Genomic DNA, 26,587 nt, shown 5'->3' on the forward strand with positions numbered 1-26,587 from the left:
AAACACACAAAATCAATGAATGTTTGTATTATGGGGACAAATTAAAAAGACATTAATGAAAAAAACTTTTATAGGATACAGAACAAATATTGTGCTTATTTACCATTACTGTGAGAATATGCTGGTTCATGGTCTCATGATCCAGTTTCTCTGAAGTATAAAGAGATCCAGTTCCAGGGTCCAGACGGAATTTTTTAAGACTGATGGGATCTGTGCTGCCCTGCATAGTATAAATGAGTTTATTCTTCTCATCTCTGTCCGTGGCACTGACTTGCAAAATTTCTGTCTCTGGTACAGTGTCCTCAGGTATAACAATTTCATATTTTGATGCAGAAAACTGAGGCCTGTGGTTATTTGTATCTATAACTTTGATGTATACCTGAAATGATACAATAGGGAGGGAAAAACATTAATCATATTTGGGAAGCAAAGATGAAAATTAGATCATAATGCTAATACAATTCCAATGGAAGCATTTATTATTATTTTTTTCTTCTCTTTTCAGAAGGAGAGACAGGTATAGGGAAGAGGTAGAGGAAAAAAGGGACTCACTAAATCCAAATCTGCCTCACCTTCCTTAAAGTCAAAAAGAGTTTCTAAGAAGATTTGAAGGATTTTATTCTAAGTAACAGCAAAAAGATAGCTGCATATAACTACCAAAGTCTTGAACCAAACCCTGCAGGCACCACAGTATAGCCTCATGAATTGAAGTGAGAATCTGGGAATACAAAGACAGAAGTGGGTGTGTAATTTTTGGGTAACTCTGTATTATAAAATACAATGGTCTTCCCAAAAACTGGGATGTCACCCACTCTGCTAGCTGAAATAATTGTTACCAGAAAGACTATTTTCAATAATTGCCCTCAAATAAAAAAAGGATAGACAAGCACATAAAATGTAATATAAGAGAGTTGAAGAGGGCAAGTGTGCAGTCTTAAGAGTTAGATATAGAATAAAATGCTACACAAGGAATAAAAAAAAGAAGTTGTAAGTTTATTTGAAACCACAAAACAACCTGCGGGTAAACAAGGTCACCAGGAAATATAAAAAAGCAATTAAAACAAAGGAAGCCTGTGCTAAATTACAATTCTGCTTCAGTCCCATTTACTAAGAAGAACAGGGAGCATGACCCTACACAAAACAAAATAAAAATGTGATACTGGTAAAGCAGTGGGGCTGGAATAAGCTGCTAAATGAAATAAAAAATTCAGCAAGACAAGATGAGAACCACACACAGATTCTGCTGAATTGCAGAGGAACAACAAATAGATGGCAATGCTCCTAATGTAACATGCACTGCTAATAATACTGAGCTCCACTGCCAGGCAGCAGGGGCATGCGCATGTACACGTGTGTGCACACTGGTATCTGCAGCCACAAGCACAGCCCCCTAAATATTTTACTCATAGGCGTTCCAGATCAGTGAGACATAATCCATTATATGGCACATCCTTCAGTGTTTGCCTCCTGTGACAAACTATCACCACTTTTTATAGGAAAATGCTGCCTCCCACAACCTACTAGAATTCTCAGAAAACAGAAGAAATAGAAAATAACCAATTCTTTGGCACATCAATAAAATCCCTCGCAAGAGGTTGCTATGGAAACTAAGGAGTTTGGCTTCTTTTCTCATTGATTAGAAACTACTTACAGGTAGAAAATAAAAAGAAAAAATACTGATTTCCAGTAGAGAGAAAATTAATGGTAGATTATCCAGGAGGTCTTTTAGGTCAAAGTTATATTCATTAACAAATTCAATTGGAAAATGAACAGCAAGCATGAAGAGAATATGACCTTACGTATGCAATTTTTTAGATTATCATTATTAGAGCAACACAAAAAAAAAAAAGTTCTCTCTCTCTCTCTCTTTTTTTTTTTTTTTTTTTTTAATTCTGTATAAATTAATACACTTTAATGCATCCTGGAAGAAGAACTGATATCAAATTCTGAATGGTCCAGTACAGTCACTTCCATAGTAGTTTAGTAAAATATATACCTGCACATTGAATACTCACACTCAAGAAAATAAAAAATGAAACCAAATGAAGATGACTAACAAATGAAAAAGCAGAAAACCCCAACCTCAATATAAATCAAACTAGACTAGTACACATTGTATAAATAAAAGCTTAGGAGACCATATACAACACAATTCGTACACAGATAATGTGCTTTCAAAATCAGTACACCTCAACAACTTTTTATTCAATTCCCACCTTCTAGCAGATTATTAAGTTCAGACTCAGAAAAACAGTGAGTGATAAGATAAAGTGTAAATTTTGATGAATCTAAATCAAAATCATTATTTAAGTTCATGTGTATTCCTCTCCAGATAAGAAAACATGGAAACTATGGTAAAACTTGGTGGTGAGGGGGAATGCAACTCCAGAGCAACTGTGTTAGATCAATCTGCAGAGTGGAAGACGTGGCCATTCGTGCTGCTGGAACTACACAAAACCAGTGCAGGAAAACAGAATTTCTAGAACACGGCACCCAAAAAATTTTGCAAAGTACTAAATGAAATACCTGAAATGTAGTGACTGTGATGCCAACTAATTGTATTATTAACAGACATATTGCTAAGGAATTAACACAATGACTCAGTCGTCATGAGTGGCTTGCTCAGGTATTCAAATTACTTGTCAAATTACTTGCTCAGGCATGCAGCTTTTCTGAATACTGGTAAACACAACTGCAAAAACAATCTGATCTATAAGTGTAATCATTTTAAATGCACCTAAAATTCAGAGTTCATGTTTGACTCGGCTGGAAAGGTCTTTTATCTACACACTTTAGGATTCATTTCTCACTCACTGATTTGTTACTTTATGCCTATCTGATGGACAAGCGTAACATGAATCCAAGTGCACTCTTGCAGTAAGGAAGGCTAACCACATGCTGGGCTGCTTGAATAAGGGGATCAGCTGGCAGGGGGAAAGGAATTACTCCCCTCTACTTAGCACTTGCTTGTGGGACTGTAGATCCACTATAGTTTTGAGCCCTGCTGAGCAAAACGGATCTTGACAAACTGAAAAGAAAACAGTTAAATGCTGTTAAAATTCAAACTTCTCAGAGGTGCACAGTGAAAGAACAAGAAGCAACAGTGACAAGCTTCAATAAGGGAAATTACAAGTAGACATAAGATAAAAATAAAAATTTATTTTCAAGAAGGGTTGCCTAACACTGACATAAAAACATCTCCAAAGAAGATAAGCTTTAGGTTGGATATTAAGATAAATTTCTTTACTGCAAGGGTTATGTGGCATTAGAACAGGCTGCCAAGGGAAGTGGTTGAGTCACCATCCCTGGAGGTCTTCAAGAAATGTGCAGATATAGAAATTAGAAACATGGTTTAGTGGTGGACTTGTCAGTATTAGGCTAAAGGTTGGACTAGATGATCTTAGAGGTCTTTTCCAACAGGAATAATTCTATAAAGAGGTGGAAGTCCTGTCATCTCAGGTGCTCAGAGCTGGACAAGTCCTTGAACAACTTGATCCAACTTTACAGCTTGCTCTGCTTTGAGCCACTAGGCTAACTAGATGAGCTCCAGGACTTCCCTCCAATCTAAAGTCTTGGTCTAAGAACTAATAGACTAAGGAAACCCTGCTTTCAAGACAGATATTCTTGATGATGCTAAGTGACAGATGCTAGATGTGCAATTTCCTCTCAAACGTGAAAAGACCAAATTGTCATGTAAACTGTTAAGGCCTTCACATTAAATATGAGGCAACAGAAGACAAAAGTAAAATTGCACTCTCAGTTATTAAAGACCCACACACTATGAGATGGGTTTGTGTGCTTGAGAACAAAGTAACTACATGAAGAGTTTGTGCTACTCTAAAGTAAAATGTATAATAAAAGACAATTCTGCAAATTTTCAATGAAATTATTTAAAGATTCAAATTAATTATATGAGTATTATCACTTAAGAAAGAAGTTTCTTTGTGAAGAGGCACACAATAGAAAAGTTTGACATTAATAGACCATAATGTGATCTCCGAAATGAAGCAGTGTGGAACTGAAGAGACTTGACTGACTCTGCAGGGCTATGTAAGGACTGGATTGCACAATTTTTCTCTCCTCACAGATCTCTCAGAGAACAATACAGTCTGATGATACAGAAAGAGAACAAAGCAAACCAGGATTACTTAGGGGAAGGACTTGAAATGAATTACTTAAATAGCAGGTGAAACTGAAATTTGCATAGGAATGCATTGATTTTTAGTATGTTATAGAGTGGATATGTGTCACTGGCAAAACACATTGTGTAATGTTTAAAAATGATGTTCTTTTGGATTGTTTTAAACTAATTTTTCATTTGCTGAATTCTTGTTGAGTTTTAAATCTCCTCTCTTCATTCATAATAATATTATAGTTACTTTGACATGTTTATATTCATGTTCATAAACAAAAAGTTTTATTATCCAGAGATGATAAAAATGCATTCTGTTTCCTTTATGCTTCTGTGGAGCAGAGTGGTGATCACAAGCAAAAATGCACATTTAATCAATGAAGAACATTCTATCCTTCATTCCTAAGTCAACCCCAAAGCATAATGTCCATATAAATTTTGCACAAAGCAACATTAAATATTCTGCAAAGTACAGCAATAGGTAAAATGCCGCAATTAGCTTTACACCATTTCAAGTGTTACTTCTCATGAAAAGAATTGATAGTCATAGCAAGGACTGGAAGTAGCATAGCTCAAAACAGGACTTTTATTTATTTGTTTTCAATAGTTCATATATTGCTTCTCGTATCTTGTGAATAACCTTTTCTATTTAAGACCAAAACATAATAATCTGAAAACCTTAGTACACTGATTTGCTTTTCAAATTATAATCCTTCCTAGTCATCTCTAATATCATTTGTCAAACACCACTACTGTAGGCCTGGAATTTGCTTGTCCTTATTTTGCATCATGCATTTGGCATTTAGATGTGCACAAAATTCTAATAGCCTCCACGCCTACGGCTGCTGTATTTTTCAAAAAAGCTATTTAACTGAAGTCCTGAAAGAGTCAAATGCTCTACAGATGTTAAGGGCCCAAGGCCAGCAAAAGCCTTCTAGTTTAAAGTCAGATTCAATACACTACTTGTACACAATGAGATCGATGTTTCGTGTGTCTCGTCCTCCTTCCCAATATCTTGAAAATGTCGTTAGCTTTTTCAAGTTGAATTATAAAATTACTTAGTATGCTGTTAATCAAGGCCTGTTAAATTGTTTACTGTATTTCAAATGTTTACTTTGTAAGCTAAAAGCTGCACACAGCTTATTGCTGTTACTAATGTATGCACTCAGTATTCAGTTTTTGTGTCTGTCACTCCTTATTAACTGTTTATCAGCTCTTACGAGGATCCAAAACAACATCAATATTCAAAATTTAACCAGGATTATTTCAGCAGCAAGTAATGGATTGTACATGCTGGTAGCCATAAATAACACCTTCAACTTTGATTTCACATTAACATTTTTTATTTCTCTGAAGTTAAGCCTCATTCCTGAAATGCATCTTCTAAACTACAATGCTGAGGGCTATGTTAACAGATCAGTCCATTTGGGTGGGCTGAGTTACGGAAGAGATAAGAAAATCAGGAGTTATGGGGAGAGATAAGGGAATCTGTTGAAATCAGGAGTCTGTACATGCACCAACAGAGTTTGCACTAATCCATGCTTCTCAATCTGTATACCACAGTATCATGAGACTCAAACAGCAACAGTGTAACTTGTCCTTTTCCCACAGGCAGAGGAAAAAGGATGATAATGACAAGGAAGTTTCTGTGCTCTTGCAACAGAAACCACAACCTCTCTTCTTGCCAACTGTAGCGGAGAGAGGAAAGTAGAGACACAAATGAAAGTCATACTAAAAGCTATCAGAAATAAAAGGACTTCAAATTCAAGACTAGTATTCTAACTCTTCTGCAGAAGGTTGTTGTGGCAAATGGTTATAATGTTCAACCAGCTTTACAAAATGCTAAAACAACAGTTTCATTTAAAGAAATTGGACAAAAGCTACAGGGTGCACTTCTGAGAAAAACTAAATGAATCACATAACCCAGAGAAGAGAAGGGGTGAGGATTAAAGTATTTCTGTGACCTTCCAATTCTTGGTTGTTTCAGGAGACAAAAAAAGATTATGGTTCAAATGTGACAGCTCAGGATGCTTGCTATGTATTCAGCTACATATAAGCAACAGCGTGGATAGAATATCTGCTGTCATTGAGACCATAAATTCATCCTTTACTAATTCAAGCTCTACTGAGGGACCTGTTGTCATATTTGGAGATTTGTGGATTACCATATCACTCATAATCGTCACCATTAAAGTAAAAGCAAGCTCTCGAACAAAACTGCTATTCTTGTACTCTTCAACTACAGAATTTAGTATATTTGACCTATCAAATGCAGTCATCTCAATAAAGACCCTGTTTCAAATCCTAAATGTTGACAAGCTATTTTTTGCTCTGGCTGGAAGGGGGAAGATGACATATAAGACACAGGGTAAAACAACAGAAGAACATACATATCATACAAAAGTTGAACAAGAAATTACGTTCATAACACAGATTTCTATGTACATAAGAGTACCAACATGTTTATTGCTCTTTGAGCTCTGTAACTGAGAGGTAACCCAATTACAGATAACACAAATATATCACCATCTTTATCCAACAGTTTTAATGCAGTAACTAAAACCTTTCTTCTCCATCTGGAAGAAAAGGAGAGCTCCTCCATGCTTACAGCTCCATTCACACCAACCTCAGGTAAACCTTATTTCCAACTATAATCAGGTTGGGTGCTGGGGGAAGAAGCTAGATGGGAGAAACAGGAGGGATAATACATCACAGCTCCCTTTACTATGAGCTGTTTCCACTAGTGTCACAAAATACTTCTGCCTTACAGATAACTTTCTATTAACCTGACTGCAAACACTTGCTACTGCCATGGAGTTTTAGCAAAGAAATTAAAGAAATGTGACTTGTCATATATTGCCAAACACTGTCCAGAAAGCAGCTATCTCTACCTCTACTGAAGGTAAACAATACTACTCAGGAGGATATACAATGATGCTATCACCTAAACCTCATTTCTATAACGCACACCATGCAGAAGGAGAAACTCAGTTTCAAAAAACAGTCATTGGTTACTGTACCATTTGCCAGCCACAGACCTTGGAAAAAAAATATAAAAACTTACCCTGGATTTTAAAGACCATTGTAAGTAATCATATAATGTGGTGCTTTGGGAGGAGTAGGATAAAGAGGGGATAACTCAAATAAGAAGTATTAACCCTTTTCTTTTGAGTAAATCATGCATTGAAAGGCTTTGTTTCTACTTTCATTTTCTTAGCTAATGTAGAAACATGATATAAGTTAAAAGCTGCCAACTCAAACTACAGCATAATAAAATACACCTTCCTGGACTGCCAAATGCCACAGCTCTATGAATATCATAATCCACTTCTGTTTTAGACAAAATACCTAATTTATTATAAAGCATATTAATTGTTCAGAATGAAAAAAAAAATTACATAGAAAAGGAAACTCTCTCTCCCCACGCAGCTCCATATTCCTCCTTCTACAAACACTTCTTCATTAAGTCCATTACCTGAGTGCTGATAGATCTGGTTCCATCTGTTGCCTCCACCGTCAAGTTGTAATTTGATTTCTGTTCTGCATCAAGAGGTCTAGCAACAATGATAGTTCCAGTGCCCTTGTCCACATCAAATCGACTGTCATAGTTGCCACCTTGTTCAGGAAATGAGGAGAGAGAGAAGTTCATAAAACACAGCATCATTGTTTCATGTTATGGTCATGTTCTTTCTTCAGATGCTTAATGAAGGTGGAACTATATACACATGTACTTATATACACATTTATTTTAAATCCTTTTTTTTTTTTTTTCTTTTCTTTTTCCTGGTAATGCAGTATGGTGCTACTTAAAATATTTGAAACTGACTAATTTTGGACAAAACTGATTTGTCTATTCTACTGTCTATGACATATGTCTATTTTAGTAGGATAGATTTTTAGACAGGATTCTCTATTTTTTAATCAGAATTTTAGGATTCCAAATAGTGGGAAACTAAGAATTACCAGGTGAATTGTGATAGTTTATTTTATGAGCAGACATTCAGGATAAATAGTGAAAAACATACTTTGTATTGAAATAAATGAAAACCCCAAATCAGAAATACTGTCAAATTTATATCTCTTGAATCAGAGTATAAATTACTATACTCATACATGAATATAGATAAGGTTGAAAAAGCTCCAATACCTCCAAAGGATACTCAGGTCAATGCAGAGTATCTGAAGAACTCATTACCTAACCCCTCCTTACTGAAGTAGGATTTCAGATGAGTGCTAAATGTTTAAATGACCAATGCCCACGCTGTTTTTCTGAAGCAAATTATCTTCCTTTGCCTAACTTTCAAATTTCCCTTTGAAATATAGTTAAATAACCATGCGGATCAATAGCTACACTTAGTCATTTAAACATTTAATTGATCATCATCATCAAGCCATTCTGAGCAGACCATTGTGAGAATACAATGTCCATGATGTCCAAATATTTTTAACAATGATAAATATTGCCATTTACCTTCAATTGCTTTAGGCCTCTCAATAAACTGCCTAAAATGGACGAGCCAATTTTTATTTTGGTCACGCCAGTGCTAGATATGGCAAACCAATTTCTCCTGATTATGTACATTTGTTTTTCTAATTGCATTTTACAAAGATAGGATTCAGATAAGTTCTGCATACTCTGTTTATTTATTATTTTTTAAATAGTTTTTACATGCTATGTTTTGTAAATCATGGAATGTCTTTTAAGAAAAACCAAGGCTAGAAGCGAGTGGGTAAAGTTCCCAAGGTTGCAAATTCATACTTAATCTAAGAAAGAACAGTAAATACTGAAATGGGCCCCCATTCACATGTAAAAGGATTTCACCTTTAGAAGGTTCCACTGCATGACAGACATATCAGGTTGGGAAAGATGGACTGGATTCTGCTTCACTGGATTTAAGATAGTTGGTAACAATTAATGACAAACATAATGACTTTTTTTTTTTTTTAGTTTCACTGAAAGCCAGTTTCTCTTAGTGGCTCTGATTGACATGAACAGATATCAACTGAATAGCATGAAACATAGCATCTTTGTTTTGAGCAGGTTTACATGAAAAAAAAATACTTTGGCTTTGTGCAAGATGTTAACTTCAGAAAATGAGTCTAACTTTTTATAGCTGGTATGTGATACCAATTTCTCAGATGGCTAGGAAAGTAGAATTCAGTATCTCAATGGAGTAATCTCCATTATAAGGGAAGAACAGGGTGAATTAACCTTTTCATTTAGTTTCCCTGATACAAGGACAAGCTCTTCTAACCAACTTTATTTTCTTCCCTTTTCAAGGGAATCACAAAGACATTCCCTAATTTTTTACAGTAGTGGTGGTAGTAGTAATCCGCTGAAGCAGAACTCAACCCAAACTTCTGCATCTGGTACACTGAAAGTGTAACAGCAACAGTTTTGGTTAAAACCAAAACTGGAAGCTATGAATTGATGCAGTATAAATGTAATGATGACAAAACAAAACAAAAACGAACCTGTCACAAATGCAACTGTGAGCACTTTGATTTCCGAAGGGTTAATAAAATAAATATTTTATAAATGTACGCTTTCATTTCAGATCTCATAATCTGGTAATAAATTATGTGATCTCAGCAGATACCTTCTGCTGTACAGTTCAGGTCACAAGCCATCTGAAAGATGTAAAATACTTCACTAGCAAGCTTGTCTCCTGGCTCAGCCAAAAAGAAAGAAAGCATGGAAAGCAAGCACAGAACACAAAGGAAAGCTGTCAATCAAATTAATTCATGCTATTAGAAACAGTAAAAGAGGGCAGTAAAGTGATAGTCTACAAAAGTAGCTGATAACTCATCAACATGGTCATATATCAAACTTTCCAAAAACACTTTCACTAAGAAAACAATCAGAAAAATTTCATTTTCTACAGTTTGTGGACAAGTCCTGTTCTTTCCCCTTTGGAGTTTTCTGCATTTGTCTTTTTAAAAATACCATCTGTTTACTCTGTTAAGCACAAAATAAAAATGCTGTAAATATTAAAACTATGCTACATGCTTTGAAGCAACAATTCAAAATAACACTATCATCAGAATTCTATTCATTTGTACACACTACTCAGAGTGCACAACAGTTGAAACAAACTAAAAAGATTAGAAAAATGCATCTCTAGTCTAGTTAACAAATTCTGCTAATTAGACCCCAGAAAATGCTATTGGTTTACTCGGTAGAAACTCTAAAGACTGGGATAAAGGATATCTGAGTCCTCTTCTGTTTACTGTCCTTCATCTCTGTGAACCACTCACCTCTTTCTGACAACATCCCTTTCTTCACCTTTCCTTTAATGGTCTCTATCTGGTCTACAGATGTTCTTGTTTGTTGACTGGATGACCCTGTCTGAATTGGAGCCTTCTCCTCATATTCCATCTTGGCTCACTTAAGCTGTTTTTATATTTTCTGATTTTCTGTTCCTATGTCTATGTGGATGCATGTCTGGGAGAACAGTAAAAGAACTGTCTCAGTTTCAAAATACCTCTAATGAAAATAGCTTTGCCCCTACAAGAATACAAGGAGGCATCTTTGAACCCTTTATTTCCTTTACCAAGTTTTACAGATCTCTTTCCCCACTACTTGTCTAAAAGCAAACTCTTTTTATTTGACTCTGATCTGTTCGGACAAAAACTATTCTTTTCCCCTGGAATAGATTCAAAGGAATCGAACAAAAACTCTGTGGAACTATTTAATACATTGGCAATTTTATCAGTACTGTCACATGCTGTTCACATATGTAGCATGCATTCAGGAAATAGTTCTCTGTACTAGTGAGTGCTTGAATGTTTTCTGAGAACACCTTCAAATATTTGGCATTTCTATATTCATGCTACACTTATCAGTTTTACAAACGTTGTCTTTAACTGCTGCCGTTCTCAGAATCCCCTAAAACAAAAGTACCAATAGAAAAGATCTTTAAATTGATTAGATTTGTAAGAAGTGATTTTTTAAAAAGTTCGCCCCAACAGCTAAGGACAACTTCACTCCATAACCATGGATAAAATGTTTAGTTGTAACTAAGGTCCCTTATCTCTCTCGTGAATGTGGTGGAAAATCTGAATCTTACAGGGCTATCTTAAGACCAGAAACAGTTTACTACAGATACCTCTCCTGAAACAAGGCTCTGATGTTCAACTTGATCCTGAAATGTAACACAGGTCAGAACTTGTTTTTAGTATCAGTTATACAGTGAACACTCTCTGTATTCCTGGTACTCAGTGGTTTAATGAGTTAGTCTAAAATTAAAAAAGTACTATTAATTTTGTCACCAGAGCATCTATGTATAGTCATATTACTGACTAGAATTCCACTTCCAATGGCAGAGATTAAAGCATGTTATAACAGGAAGAATATGTAAAGAAAAAGTTTGCTGGGGTTAGTAGCACACGAGCTTTCCTTTTAGTACTGAATCAGAGGACAGCAGCAGATTGAGGGGCAGCCCAGAGGAAAAGAAATCAGTGTGAACAGTGTAATCTCTCTTTGGGTGTACTATCCCTATTTGCAGAAAAGTGGCATTTTATTTCTTTCCCTATCATATAACTTTTAAGATTGATTTGATTTGTTTTAATTTTACTGACACAATATTCATAAGTCATTTACAAAACTGCAACACAGCAAATATTTTGCAATGCAATTTTATTTTTTGATATATAGTGGCATTGATAAAAACAGTCGTTTTGATTTACAACAAAATAAATCCTACAGGAAAAAATATCTACTGCTGAAGAATGCCAAAACTGCATTACTTAGAAGAGTGGTTAAGAAACCAAGCTGCAATGAGCCCTCCAGTATCTCAGACTCCATGCATTTGTTTCTAATAATAAAAGCCCTTAAGGCATCCTTACCCGTTATGTCAAACCAAAGTGGTGTTCCAAGAGGTTCAACAGCTATTACGCCAATCATGTGAGCAACTGGGTCGCTTTCCATCACCGTAAAAGAAAAAAATGCTTCCTCAAAATAAATGGGCTCTGTGGGTGGGACAGGCTTTGGAATCCATTCTATGTGAAGCCGTGTAGTTGATGATTTTTGTGGACGACCATTATCTACAGCTTTAATCTGTGAAACAGACACAACTTTTAAGCTACAGAGTCATATAAATCATTATGTCACATAAATGGAAAAGTAATAATAAGCTCCAGGCATGTTTGTTTGTGTGAGATTTATCCAGAATGGCTAAGTGTCTCTCAGAGTGCTACTTGCCCCTCATTAGTTGGGGAGCAAATGGAGAAAAAAAATGTAGCACCTGACAGTAGCATAAACTGTTACCATAAATTCACTTTTATTTCACTTTCTTCCTGAAAGAGAGTCAATGTGATTGTTTATGCTCCCTTATTCTGTTCATTATCCGTCAAGTTCTGGAAAAGAACTGTAGCTTCTTGATTCACTTGCTCAATACAAGCATCTGAAAGCATCCTTTAAAAAACAGTACCAACCCACAAAGCAATACTTCTCGATTTGTTGATGCTTTCCTTCCTCCAGATACTGCAGTAACTCATCTGCCAGCTACTGAATAAAATGTGATGAGAATACAGATAAAAGAATATTTCACATATTCATGATATATGAGATTTTGACTCACGGAAAGGATATCATATTCCCTCGCTGCAGAAAACTTTTTGGATGAAACCACTCCAGTTTTAGGCTCAATGAAGAATTTGCCATGTTCATCACCATCTTCAATGCTGTAAGAGATCTCCGCATTGGGGCCTTCATCTTTATCTGCAGCAATAACTCGATAGATTGGCTCTCTCCTAGCAGTTCTTTCTCGTTCTGGCTTACCGCGCTCTGGAAGCCTGATTTTGTAGAACTTTTGCAAAAATTGAGGCTTATTGTCATTCTCATCTAAAACCTTCACAATCACTCGTGCAACTGTTGATTTTGCAGGAATACCATTATCTGTTACTGTTACCTGTTTTTTATTAAAAAAAGATACAGTTAGTGTTCAATTCAACTATGGTCTTTCTGACAACGCTCTTTTAAAATCAGATTTTCCTATGACTGCAAAGTAATTCTCTAACTTCAGTTACATAAAGACTGTTGAATAAAGCTGTAATGGTAAATACTTAGAAAAAGAACTACAAAGAGTTACTCAGCTACTATCTTAACATTATCATGCTTTATGTACGGCACGAAGGAGTTGATATATATTAAATACATTCTGCTATTTTGCAGCATAGATATATATTAAATCTATTCTACTGTTTTGCAGCACTGTGGAGGAAATATTAAATTTTTGAGTTCAGGAACAGCACACAAGTATAGTATCTTTAATAACAGTTTCACTGTAATAATAATATGTTAACGTAATTTCAGCCTAGTGTTTCCTTACAACATTTCAATTTAATCATTTGATTTTACATCTCCAAGATGCAATTTATAATACTATAATTTTCAGAATTTGACAGGCCTATGCATTAAAAAACTATATTTTAAGACATAAAATCACTATCTTGTTTGAAAGAAGCTTAAAAAATAGCCTTTTAAAGCAATACACATAACAATCTATTACTGTAGCCTAACTGAATTGGGAAATGAAATGAAATCTGTTCTTCGAGCAATAGTCAAATTTTCTAATAAAAATGCCAGGAAATGAATAAGGAATCTTCTGCAAGCACTGATATGATGTTATTGATGTATGCATATTGAACAAAAATACAGCAAAATTAAGAATTCTGTTAATTTGAAATCAGAAAACATAGAAAAAGATGGAAATGGACCAAACTGATATGAAAACATATCATATATAGCAATCTTACCTTATTACTTTACCTTTTACTATTTAACCCCTTATTGAGTAATATATTATTGTCCAATAATATAATTGCTAATAATTAATTGCTATAATTATTGGCTAATAAGGAGTTAAATATGTGCATCATGGGGTACAGAATAACTTGTCTGTTAACATAAAATTAATATTGCTCCATTATTGCTTAATTTTGAGCCAAGAAGAAAAATGGCAAATTTAAAGAAAATGAAGTTTGATTTAATGGCAACCTGAGTTTTGAAGACATTACCGATAAAACAAAAAGAATGCTAAGATATGAGAGAATGGCATGAAGCTGATCTAAAATAATAGCATGAAAAATAATCCATCAAATTGGAACTCAGAAAATAGTTACAAATTGGGAATAAAAGAATGGGGCATAGTAATTACTACTATATAAGCAGGAGTGCAATCCAAGATCAATTTTAATAGCAAACAAGGAATAAACTCACCAACCCATCTGGTCAACATTTCAATGCTCAATTAATTAGCCAGATGCACAGCACTTGGCTTGAGTGGCTGACAACATTGCCCACCATTCTGTGCATTTCTGGATTTCTTTCCAATCTATTTTCAAAGGTGTCAACATAAAACTAACAAATGGGAAAACTGCTACTTTGGGCCATAGTGCCTGTCACTATCACACCATAGTTCAGGACTTTTGCACTGGATATTTTGCAGACTTTTATTTACAACTTTATTAACCAGCTGGGATTCAAACTGAAGAAAGAATGAAGAATTATAAACAATACCATCAGGCAATAACCAACATTCCAAACTAGAGCACAAGCAGCTTAATCTGCTATCTTTATGGAGAATGGTGAAAGCATGAGTATTTATGTACCACTGTGGGATACTGTAACCTTAGAACAGCCTGAGTTCTGTACATGTCATCTTGGAATAATTAGCTCAGTTCATTTATCTATTTATTTATTATTTTTTGTATTGCAATATCAAAAGGCAGGGCTTTGATCTTATTGTGTTCACAGCATGACACCAAGCAGGATCCAAAATTCAAGCATGAGTGTTAGTGGACAACTGTCCATACCTTTACACTGCTAGTACGACCTCTGACAAGCTTTTGTCCAGATCAAATAGCACTCTCGCAAACATTGCCTAGGTACAGTCAGGAATTCACCGAATTCAGGCACCACTCTCAACAGGCAACTTGGAGATAGCCAGCCTGTTCTAGGGATAAGTTATATGCATTCAAAGCCATACTGTGCCACGTGGCTTTGGGGTCAGAGAATGATTCACAGCTCATTTTATTTAATGTGTAAGTCCAACAGAAAAGCCAATACAATATGCATAGGAGCAAAAGTCATTAGATACCAATTTTAAAATCAATATACATAGCAATGGGTCACAGAAATAAGATATAAGTGACAGGAATTGCTTTTGGAAACTTACACAAGCAGATTTCAGGAGGCAATTTAAAAGAGAATAATATAGTGGTTTTACAATTTACAAGAATAACGTGTCTAGTACTAAACAGCACTTGCCAGTTAATTCACTTTTCTATTACTTCTAGCTTAGCCAGTTAATTCACTTAGCTTCTATTACTACTACACACTTTAGAGGAAATCCCACCCTATTGCTACTTAAGTGAAAAGAATTCATTCCAATTCTGGTATAGAAGTTAAAATCATGTTAAGAAATCATTTTAATCCAGCTTCCAATGTGCCTAAGGGATTGAAAAGACCCAAGAGGACTCTCTGTACTCCAGAGTTTTGCAAAAGAATAGTTCATGTTAACGAGGTTTACATTCTCCAACAAATCTATGCAGTTTTTATGCTTATATTTCTATCAGAAAACCTTTCTACAGGTATACAAGTACTGAGTAAGTCCAGATTTGCTCCGACAATTCTGGAGAAAAACCAGATAAGTTTTAAAGCTTGTTTTGGTGACTCATATTGCAGTCCTTTGCCTATCATCCAGATGGAGTGTGTAATAATGGTTCCAGATCTTAGGTACAATGTTAAAATCACTGTGAATATTAAGTTGCTGGTGAAGGGCAATGCCATCACATTACATGACAGTAACAGGAAACTGGCAAACTCACAGTTGTCTACATTTTCTTCCAAGTTCTTTGACAGAGAAGGAGAGTATCTATTGCATAAATTCCAGATGATCAATCAAAAGTAGCTAAATAAAAGAATTGTGTCACAAATGTCATCTTCTTAGAATCTGTCATGCACATTGTCAACAGATCTATTTAAGTGACTGATGAATAAGTTATAAAAAAAAAAAAAGTCTACTTAATCTGTTTGTATTCTCAATGTTGAAAAAAAAAGAAAAATCTGTGTATCTTTCAGAGGTCTATATTCAGTAGGGTAACACTGACTGTTTCAATAGAGGAGAAAAAAGAATCACAGTGCTCTTTCTAACAATCATGTCTTTGTACTGTTTGAAATAAGATCTTGGCTTACTGATATAAAAACAAAAAAATACCCTTTATTTGTATCTTAATTCTTAATAAAAAGTCCCAACACACTGTTTTAATGCATAGCTTTGTGCATTGCAATATAACACAGACACAAATTACTTCTGAAATCCAATTATCTAAGTTCTTCATATGGTAATCAAGTATGGCATACTTAACTTTCCGTAAAAGAATAATTAACTTGTAGTCACTGTTTTTCAGAGAATGAAAGAAATTATTTACCTCCAATATGTGTTCTCCCTGCTGCTCTCGATCTAGTTTTCTAGATGTGGTTGTAATTAGACCTGTAACATAAAAGAATAATTCATCAGATCCTCTAAGAAAATAATCTGGATGGGGGTTATGTTAAACCTGTAGTCACCAATATATCCAATCTCAATTTCTTCTTTGGTGGTCCCTTCCATTTTTGCAGCACTTAGCTTTCATTAAAGGAATGGTTGAGGGGTTTCCAGTCCTTAAGGTCTGTGAAAATATTCTTTGTTATTTGAAAGCTAAGCTGTAGTAGTCCTTAAGACAACAGATGCGGTTCTACTTTCTGACCCATCCATGTCTTGTTTCTGACAGCAGGAATTTATGTATTTCTCTCACAATAAGTCTTTTTTCAAAGGGTGTTCATATACCTTATTCAAAGAATGATTACACATACTACATAAATAATTTGAATAATCACTTCAGTGGAAACATCTGCTTGTATTTATTTTTACCAACAATAACAGAGTAAGGATGACCTGAAGAGATGCACTAATAGTGTGAAACAGCAATTTGAGTATGTGTGCATGTGGACACACCTGATGGCTTGATTTAGCAGAGATGAAGACTCAAACAGTAGTGCTGCTGGCAGTAACACAGAAGAAGGATGAGTTTTTGGTGCAAGACGTTAGATATTGTTGCAAGAGTTTGATACAAATTTGATGCAATATTAGGAAGGTATGATATTTTTTGCTTTAAATGAGGAAAGTCAAAGAATTCAGGGTGAAAAATGAATAAGATCTAAACACAAAAGGAACTAAGCTATACAATGCTCCCTAATAGCAGGCTCAAAATTTTAGCTACTGAGTTTCATGAAAAGTAAACTCAGTCAACTTTCAGTTATAGCTGAATGGCTTGCCCATGGTGGGGGTTAAATGTGCCAGGCATTCAAATATACAAGACAGAACTCTGTGTAAAGCCAAGCTGGGATTTACTAGCTCAGGCTAAGTGCCAAGTGAACACACTGATGGCAGTTTGTGGGGCCAACTTGTACCTGCAAACAGTTTAATGGCTTTTGTGTGGCAAAGAAACCGAGCTAACAACAGTATTTGGGTTCAGTTCCCAGAAAAAACATGCTCATTAGCTCAGGTGCAGCACTAGTTCTGCCTGACTCAAGCAGTTGTCTCACAGCTGATAAAAACTGAGCATATAATTAAGAACAGCAACATCAATAAATATTTCAATTTCACTTAAAAGAGAAAGGCCAACAGAAACAGAATTTTACACCATCTGTGCATAGCTATCCAATGCTTATGTCAAAACAGAATTGTAGTCTACATATTCCAACAAAACAGACAGCCTGTACTAAATAATATGAACAAAACATATAACACAATATTACAGCTGTCAAAGGTTCAACTGTTCTTCAAAAAATAGTTCAAAGAACAACCATTCAATTATGGCCATATCTGCCCCCTGTTTTTCAAGCAATTTGACTTGCCATTTTATCAAATCTATCATACACCTAGTATTCTGACCAAATTTCTATCATCTTCTACTTCACCTTTTTATACTTTTGCAACACAGAAGATTTGTATGCTATCCTTGTGGTATCTATTTTCAGTATTATGAAATAATTGCCCTTAATTCCAAGAAAAGTGTGAATGAAAAAAAAAAGGGGGGGGGGGGGGAACTGTTGTGGTAGTACTATGAATTTAGGAGGGAGGGAGGAAAGTATGTGTCAAAGTATTAATGTCCTTGAGGTAACATCTTCCCACAGAGATTACAGAGCTGTGAACAATGACAACTGGAAATATTTACTGTCACATACTCTAAACAAAGCTTTCTTCTTATTTCCTGGTGAGGCTGGCCAAACCACACCACTTCTTTTTCACAGGCTCTATGAGGAGCTGCACAGAACCATTAATTGGAAATGAACAAATGGCCAAGCAGATGCCTCATCTACTTCCATTGAGCAAAGGGACTTGTAGGAGACTTGAAGAAACACAGGCTCTCCTAACCACTCCCTTCCATCAAATACCTCTGGAGAAAGCCATCACAAGCCCTCCCATGAAGCATTAATCCCCTGAGGCTCATTGGAGTTGCAAGGGAGAATGGTAAGTTTCAGCACAGCCACTCAATGAGTTAGCTATTGAATAGCTGGGTTGGGGGGGGGGGTGTCTCTAAAAGACCAAGAATAAAGAAATTCCAGTAGAAACAACTCATTATGCTTGTGTTTTTCTGAATACACTTCCCATATTCATTCTGCACCCTCTGCACAATATTAGATTCCATCTCTCATGGCAGCAGCAAGTAGAGAACTGCGCACATGAGAGTAGAAAGACAGCATCTTTCAGCAGTTTCCTACCCACTTTTTCCCCAGTGGAGCCATAAGGACTGGAAGACTGGAACCACTGCTAATAAATGCTAGCTAATACTTTGGGGGGGGGAAAAAAAAACAACAAACACAAACCCTTTGCTGCAAGCACTCCAAAAAAGAATTCCATCTTGTTCCGCTATTCTACATACAGTAGTTTGTTAAAGAAAAGCTAGTTCCATATATATTTTTTCTTAATGAAGCTGCTCAGTAGAACTCAAAAAGGTAAGCAGATAGATAAGTATACAGTATGAACAAAATGTATAATGCTTTGATCTGTTAAATCTTCCAACCTTTTCAACCAAGCATGCCACACTGCTGTTAAAACACTTCAGACCATTAACAGAAGGGCTTAGTCTTCACCATATATATCCTGTAAATTCAGCAGAAACTAGTGCCAACAAAGGAAATGTAACACTTCTGGATTTAGAATCACATACACATGCATGACATTCTTTGCATTTAACCCTTTACTGCTAGCCACTTTCCTAAGTGAAACATTAGCTTGAGTGAGGTTTGTTTCACAACAGTTTAACATTATAAAGGGTTTGATTATAGCAAACACTGAGATTTTCCCTTTTTTTTTTTCTTTTTTTCCCCTCAAGCTTTTGTACATTCTAAACACCCAGTGCTGCACTGATAGATTTAATTTGTTGTTAGAGCATTTCAGAATTACAGCCAGGATGGTAAAGTCCAGCATTCCTAATCCAAGCACTATGGCTTTTCTGACTGCTCATTAAGATGGTTGGAGAGAATCTTTGGACTTACTGTAAATCAGCTCCCCATGACAGGAGCCAACAGTCTGCTCTTTCTACTGAGTTAACATTCTCAAAGTTTTTAGATCGAGTCCCCCCTCTTTCCTGTAACAGTTTGGAGATCTCATTGCCCTACCTTTACACACATAAATGAATATCCACACTTCTGCATACACTAAATCCCCACCTGACCATTAAATGGCCCTCAATTCCAGCCTAACTCTGTTCCTATTCTCCTGCCCAACAAACATTCAGCAAAGTGATCCTTGTCCCCATCATGCTAGTCCTGTGAAACTTGCACCTCACTTTCACTAGACTATATTCATCATTGTCTGATCAACTGCCTCTATTGCCAAAACTGCTGCAAACCTCTAGCTAAGCCAACTCCTGCATCTTCCATCCATGGTGATGCTTCTCAGTTCTAATAAAATATTTTTAGATATTCATCTTAAATACATAAAAGAAGGCACCATTACAGGAAAGCCAAACCACTGTCCTTAAACTCACAGCAGTGTATTGTGTTAGAGCAAATGTTTTACCCTTCTGCTGCTAGTCTGGGGTTGTGATGAGCCCTGGCTACCTAGCTACCAATGCTGCAAAGCACAGAAGTGACAATGAAAGATGATTTTTAATTAATTTCTGAAGAAGTGTGTAACATAATCACTTTGGAGATCCTTACTACATGGTGTGGAGAATCTGTTCACTGCTGAATGAGAGAAATGACAGAGTGTGTTTGAAAGAGCACTGTGACAACGCATTCCTTTTTGAAGCAAAACTGACTCACAGAGCATTGTTTTGCAGTCATATTTTCCTGTTTTCCTTCTGTGCCCTCTTATTGCACACTTCTCCCCTCTTGTCCTCCCCAGAACACAACAGGAACTATCAGCTCCAGTAATTTCCATCACTGTTATTCCACCTGGGAATCAGTGCACAGTAAGTCAATATAGGTCAGCCATCCTTGGGAAAACACAAGTTTATAACAAACATTTCTAAGCTAATGATGAGAAAATGGTGCCTTTAGAAAATTAGTTCAATCTTTGCATTCAGTAATGTTTTAAAACTCACCTCACCAGTAACATTTTCATAACAGCAGCTGTATAATTTAGAGTCTTTGGATAAAACCACAGCTGTTATGCCTCACTAGATGGAAAAGTACTGTAATGAATTGAAACTAATTGTAAACATCCTTGAGAAAAACAACAACAAAAAACCCCACACAAGGTAACAAACAATTGTATTGTTCCTCCTTCCTTCCTCCTTAGAGTTTACATTCGGGGGATATCTACTATGAGGTCTACTGCAAAATCAAAACAGTTACAACTGTATCCAAATACAATTTATTTCAGTTGTTCACTTCAAACAATATTAAGCAGACAAAAATGCAAGTACAGCATTGAATTGCATAAATATTAAGAAAACTGCTACAAGAAAATAGCACAAGGGAGCTGACATTAGTAGGGATTTATTCTATCCCACATGTTTTCATCTCAGTGCCTAGTTACATCCCATTACCTCTGCATCTCAGTCCCATATCTGAAAAAATAACACCTCAACAACAACTCCAATCAATACTGAAATGGCAAACTCTTTTAAAAAATTCTAGGACAGTAGGTAGGCACCATGATAAAAATAGTAACGCCACTCTATTAGCCACATGGATCATCTCAGTGGTTCTATTGGAATCTATTTTGATTGAGAATGAATGAAGTTAATTTCCCTCAGGTTGAGTCAGCCTGGGAGCGATGGCAGTCAGTAAGCAATCCTCCTGTCTTTATCACGATGAATGAGCCTTCTTTGTTTCCGGTTTTCCTAGTTTCTCCTGCATCCCACTGGAGTGAGCAGCTGGGTGGGAGTTTGGCTAATAGCCAAAACCCTAAACCCCACAATCCAAAAGACTAAACCAGGTGCCAAGTCTGCTAGTTGCTTCCAGTGAGTTGGAGCTGATTGGTTTGGTTTGAATGCAGTGTAACGGTATTTGAACTGTAGTATACAAAAATAAATACAGCTTTTTTGATCTTTGAATGCATTGGCACTGAAGGTTTAAGGAAATGGAAAGCAGATATAACATTTTTATCAACAACAGACACAAGACACTGGAATTAAATCTGATAAGGGGTAGTCATAATTTTACAGTTACATTTTGTTGACGAGATTTTTGTCTTCCCTGCTGAATGCAAACCATAACCAGTCTGCAGAAATGTTTTTTTTTATAGACTGTTTTAGTACAACTCAATTTAAAGCTCTAGAACAGTTTAATTATTTACACTTCCATTCCCCCAGTTTGAGTTCCAAAATGGTGAATTACTAATGAATATTAAAAACTATTATCTTGGAATTTTCTTTACAATGTCTAAAAATATCGATCAGTGTAAGAATTTAAGTATGGATTTTAAATTTACATGTGGCTCTAATGATAACCTAGTTTTGACTACTGCATAACACAACCCTAACATACCGGGTCAATTACAGGATACATTCTCTGTACAGTGATAACCAATTACATCTCTTCAAGAAAAAAAAAGGCTGTTGTGCCCTTAGGTATGGGATCAGTAGTTTCCTCCTCATTAAAGTACTCAATGTGATCAAGTCACATCCTAGACTTCTCTGATAAATGAATACACTGAACTTCAAGTCCCACTGTCAGGAAGACCTCTTAGGATGTTTGGAACTGCTTTTGGTATTTCAACATTTTCTGAAAGAATGGATAAAATGATTAATAATCCATGACTGTTTCATCATGGCCATGGAAAAACAAGTGTGTTTCCCCCTCCCTCCCCCAGTCTTCTTTCTTTCAACCGATTTCAAATTAATTATGATTTGCACTTAATTTACTTTACAGTGACCATCAAAAAAGGTTCATACTTCCTTTCTAAATAAATTCTTTATTGATACTATGTTCAGATATACTTTTGGCAAGACTACAGTCAAACCTTGTCTTCTACGTAAGCCAAACATTTCTTCACAAGTGAAGTAAATAAACAGGTTAATAAAAATAAGTCAATGGAAAGCAATAGAAGAGGGATTTTAGATCAGATTTCAGCTTTGCAGCTGCTAAAATTTAAAAGTCCATGTCCCACCAGTCATATATAGATGATTTCAAGCTAGACAGTGAGACTTTGTAACATATCACTATGAATGCAGGCTGCTGAGCAGAAAAAAAAAAAAAAAAATGAACAACTTAATCAACTATCATACTAGAGAGAGCATACCATGAAGAAATGGTACTTTTTTCTTTTATTACATGGCCCTGAAGATTGTTCCTTAGCAATTTGACTTGCTTTTCAAACTCTTCCTTGACCTAAGTGCCTTAACAGCTCTCAATAAAACCACTGACAAAACCATCACCAATAATTTTCAAATGCTGAAAATATGATTATAAGCATACAGTCCCAAAAGAAACTAGCTATACCACTTAAAAGTGCTAAATGGTTGGAAATACCTTTTCTGCTCAAGTGAAGCATTTAAAAGTAATCATTTCTATTATTTTAACAAAAGACTGGTAAGTATAAAAATGAGACAAATTTGAGACTGAAAGCCCAGGTTTCTCCTTCTACTCTGGTGCTTAGCAGACTTTTCTAGGTAGTTTAAATCTACTTTGGGGGCTTAAGGAATAGTTTTCCACTTCATGTATGAACCTGATTCATGCATGATTTGATTATTTTACAGAAAAGGGTTTCACCACTTATAAAGAGCTAGCTTTAGAAAAATTAAAACAGAGATGCTACTGTAGTATACTGTGCTGAAATCAGTTTTCCTTTTCTGTTAAGTATAGCATGATTGCACTCAACCAGCACAGTCTCTCAGCATTTAGCTGCTTTTCTGTCTTCATTTCCCACCTGCAGCTGATGAGGCAAAAGCCAGCAGCCATTCCCAGTGCACATGCAGCAAGGTCAAGTTGAGACTTAAAGGGCTAAAATGCTTCACAGGAGTCCAGACATCATTGGCTTTGCAGATCACCTTCTTTTATTTAGGCAGTTACTTCTTTCCTATTTCAGATGCTGATGCATATACTCTAGATTTCATACACAAAAATCATTTTTGTCACACTTATCCCAGTTGAATAAACGTCTTGCCCTTTGAACAGTACTCTATGAAAGAAACATAATGAATAACTGAGATCTTGGTTCCACCCAGCCCAAGACTGCATTAAATAAGGGATAACAAGCCTAGACCATAGGGGCTTGCTTGTGTCAGCACATTAGCCATTTATTGAGGTACAACTACATCAGTGTTTATAAGTTTGTTACATGTTACTAGGAGGGACTGCAAGCTTTGTATATAGGGTCAAAAAGTAAGTTACTTAGATCTCTGGCAACATTTCAAGTTAATCAGTAGCCAGGCAATTTAATTACTCAAAGTACTCAAAGGTACAACTACAAAGTATAACTTCCTATGTGCACCTTGCACTTATTAAGAATCACTTCCCTCAACTATTTTAACAGCATCCAGATACAAAGACCTGGAATTTGCTGATCAGAGTGCTCATTAATCATTTTAGTGACTGCAAGCAGAGAGCAAAGACAAACAACCCACCAAAGATTATTAACATATGGTATACAGAGGAAAAAACGATTTACGTAAATAACCAAGTCATTTAATCCAATAAATATTGTGGAATTTGAGCTATACTTCAGCTGAAGTATAAAATCTGTGTTTAGTAACCATATAATTATAGGAAACTGTTCAAAACATATCCTATAACATTAACTGTGTAGCTTTACAGTCATGGAGTACTTTATGTTCAGCCTTTATTTATTAAGATAATGGTATAACTACCACTGCATTTTTTTATTTTTTATTTTTAACTAGTAAAACTGTTTGGAGAATAATATAATTATATAAATAATCACACCACTTCCTCCTCCCCCATACACCCTTCCCCATGCACAATAGCTACACTGGAAAAACTAACCTAAGTCTAATATTCATCATTCTGAATCATGGAATCACAGAATTGAAGGGGTTGGAAGGGACCTCGAAAGATGAATACTTGAGAGCATTTAGTAAGTAGCTGCTTTTACTGGCAATCATATACTTTTTTTAGGTTGTTTCTCTTGTACTTGAGAAGATTAAAAAAAAAATTGGAAGTCATAAGCAGTATAAGGTAAAATCACACAAACACATACACAAACACACACACAAACCAACTTAATAAATTATAAAAATTGTTTAAAATAAATTTGTGTGAAAAAAGAACCTTAAACCTAAATTTAATTATTAAAAGGAAGCTAGTAACAGTGATGACAAATTTCCCATAGAATTAACTTTGATCTTATTATCAACAGAAAACTGTAAGTTTGTTATCTCTTTGCTGACCTTGCAAAAATACTCTTGCCATCAGCCCTATCTGGTACAGTGATGTCACACCCATTCAAAGCCCAAATTCCTAGAGTAATTAACTCTCTTACTAACCTTATCTTCATCACTCTCCTTTATTCCCTCATTTTGAGACTTACTATCTTCAATAAAAAAGTGCAGGATTATTGCTATAAAATCTCACAACACCTTGAACAACCTTTTCCAACCTAACATAATCTTGCTGCATTTGTAGTGTTTGAATAAAGAAACCCTATGCTCCTTTCCAAACTTGGCTTTTTTTTTTTTTTTCCCCTGAGCAAGGAAATGAAGTTTTTATCTCACTGTGGCTATCGCTGAGTTATGCTTTAAAAAGTCATAATTATTTGAGAGAAATATTTGAAAACAATTATTAAAGGAGTAAGATGAGTTTTGTGGCCACTTTCTCTGTCACAGTTTTACAATTCCATAATTAATCTCCCATAATACCACTGAAACATATATATATGGATTATGTATGTTGCCAGGAAGTAGCAAATTCATAAAAAAAAAAAAAAAGAAAAAAAAAGAAAAAAAAATACTCTTTGGACTTCAGTCTGTTGTTAACTGCTATTAACAGTTGGTAAATGCTGTCTCTGAAATTAAACAAAGTTTAATCATGACGTTTTTGCATTGAGTTAATTGAACATATTAATCAACAAACAGATTTGGAGTTACAGGTGCATATCAACAACCATAAAATCAGAGCCTTCATGCATTTCAACTACATCTTGCTACACAAACCTAAAATTTAATGGAGAGATTTTAGAAGTTATTACAGCTAATTAAGAATACATGACCTCAAAGAAAATACTGGAGCAGATTTCTGTGTTGGCTATCGCCTTGACGTCAAACTTGCTCTTGTGTAATTCAACCATTTTTACTAAGATAGATACCAGCGTCTGTTTTGGTGCAATTATAGCATGTACATCATGACAGCTTTGGTTAAGAACAACTAGGTAACATTTGAACTCTTGAAACTATTGAACTCTTTTTGATATTTAATAAATTCTCCAAACAGTAAAGTATATTAGTAGAAGGAAGAGTAAAGTTTAGTACTGCTAGATTTGTTTTAAACCATGAGTACTGTGGTTTAAAATTTTCTGAAAAATTATACCAGCATGTTCCATATTAAACAGGAAATTAAAATCTGTAGTTAAAAGCATTTATTCTATGAAGAAGTGCCTTTCAGGAAAGTAGTTTCCAAATAACCCTATGGGATGCCAGAAAATGGAACAGAAGTACTAGTTTCCTATGTGGTCTCTCTTACTATAACAACCATGGAAACAAAACATTAAAGGGTGGGTTTTGATCTCAATTATTGTAGTGCATCTAAGACTATTTTTATACAAATGAGACCACCCAGTGGACCTGAATGTGCACAGACCATAAAATATTGCCAGTGCAAACAAGAACTTCTTGATGCTTAGATGTAGCTTAGATTTCCATGCCAAAACCATGTGGGTAATTGACACCATCACAAACAACAACAACAAACACAGGGGAGTAAGAAGACACACATAATACAGTTTGTTAACTGTAATTAAATGAAAATATTAATTAATAAAATATAAACTGATCTGTGAA

The 26,587-nt window shown here is 35.4% G+C and overlaps 1 protein-coding gene across 8 annotated transcripts in view; it reads right to left on the reverse strand.

Moving 5' to 3' along the window:
* The window catches only part of FAT1 (FAT atypical cadherin 1), a 108,569-nt gene that overhangs the window by 35,068 nt on the left and 46,914 nt on the right, over window positions 1–26,587 (reverse strand). For all 8 annotated transcript variants that reach the window (XR_014692969.1, XM_084518953.1, XM_084518955.1 and 5 more), the window contains exons 4-8: window positions 16,568–16,629; window positions 12,715–13,044; window positions 11,981–12,191; window positions 7,608–7,747; window positions 104–379 (exon numbers count right to left, since the gene is read on the reverse strand). Coding sequence is in view for 7 of the 8 variants with exons in the window: in XM_084518953.1 (XP_084375079.1) it covers window positions 104–379; window positions 7,608–7,747; window positions 11,981–12,191; window positions 12,715–13,044; window positions 16,568–16,629 (1,019 nt within the window). In the remaining variant the exon portion in view is untranslated. The remainder of the gene's footprint in view (window positions 1–103; window positions 380–7,607; window positions 7,748–11,980; window positions 12,192–12,714; window positions 13,045–16,567; window positions 16,630–26,587) is intronic.

Source organism: Aythya ferina, assembly GCF_964211825.1.
Source record: "Aythya ferina genome assembly, chromosome: 4".
NCBI classification, from domain to species: Eukaryota; Metazoa; Chordata; class Aves; order Anseriformes; family Anatidae; genus Aythya; species Aythya ferina.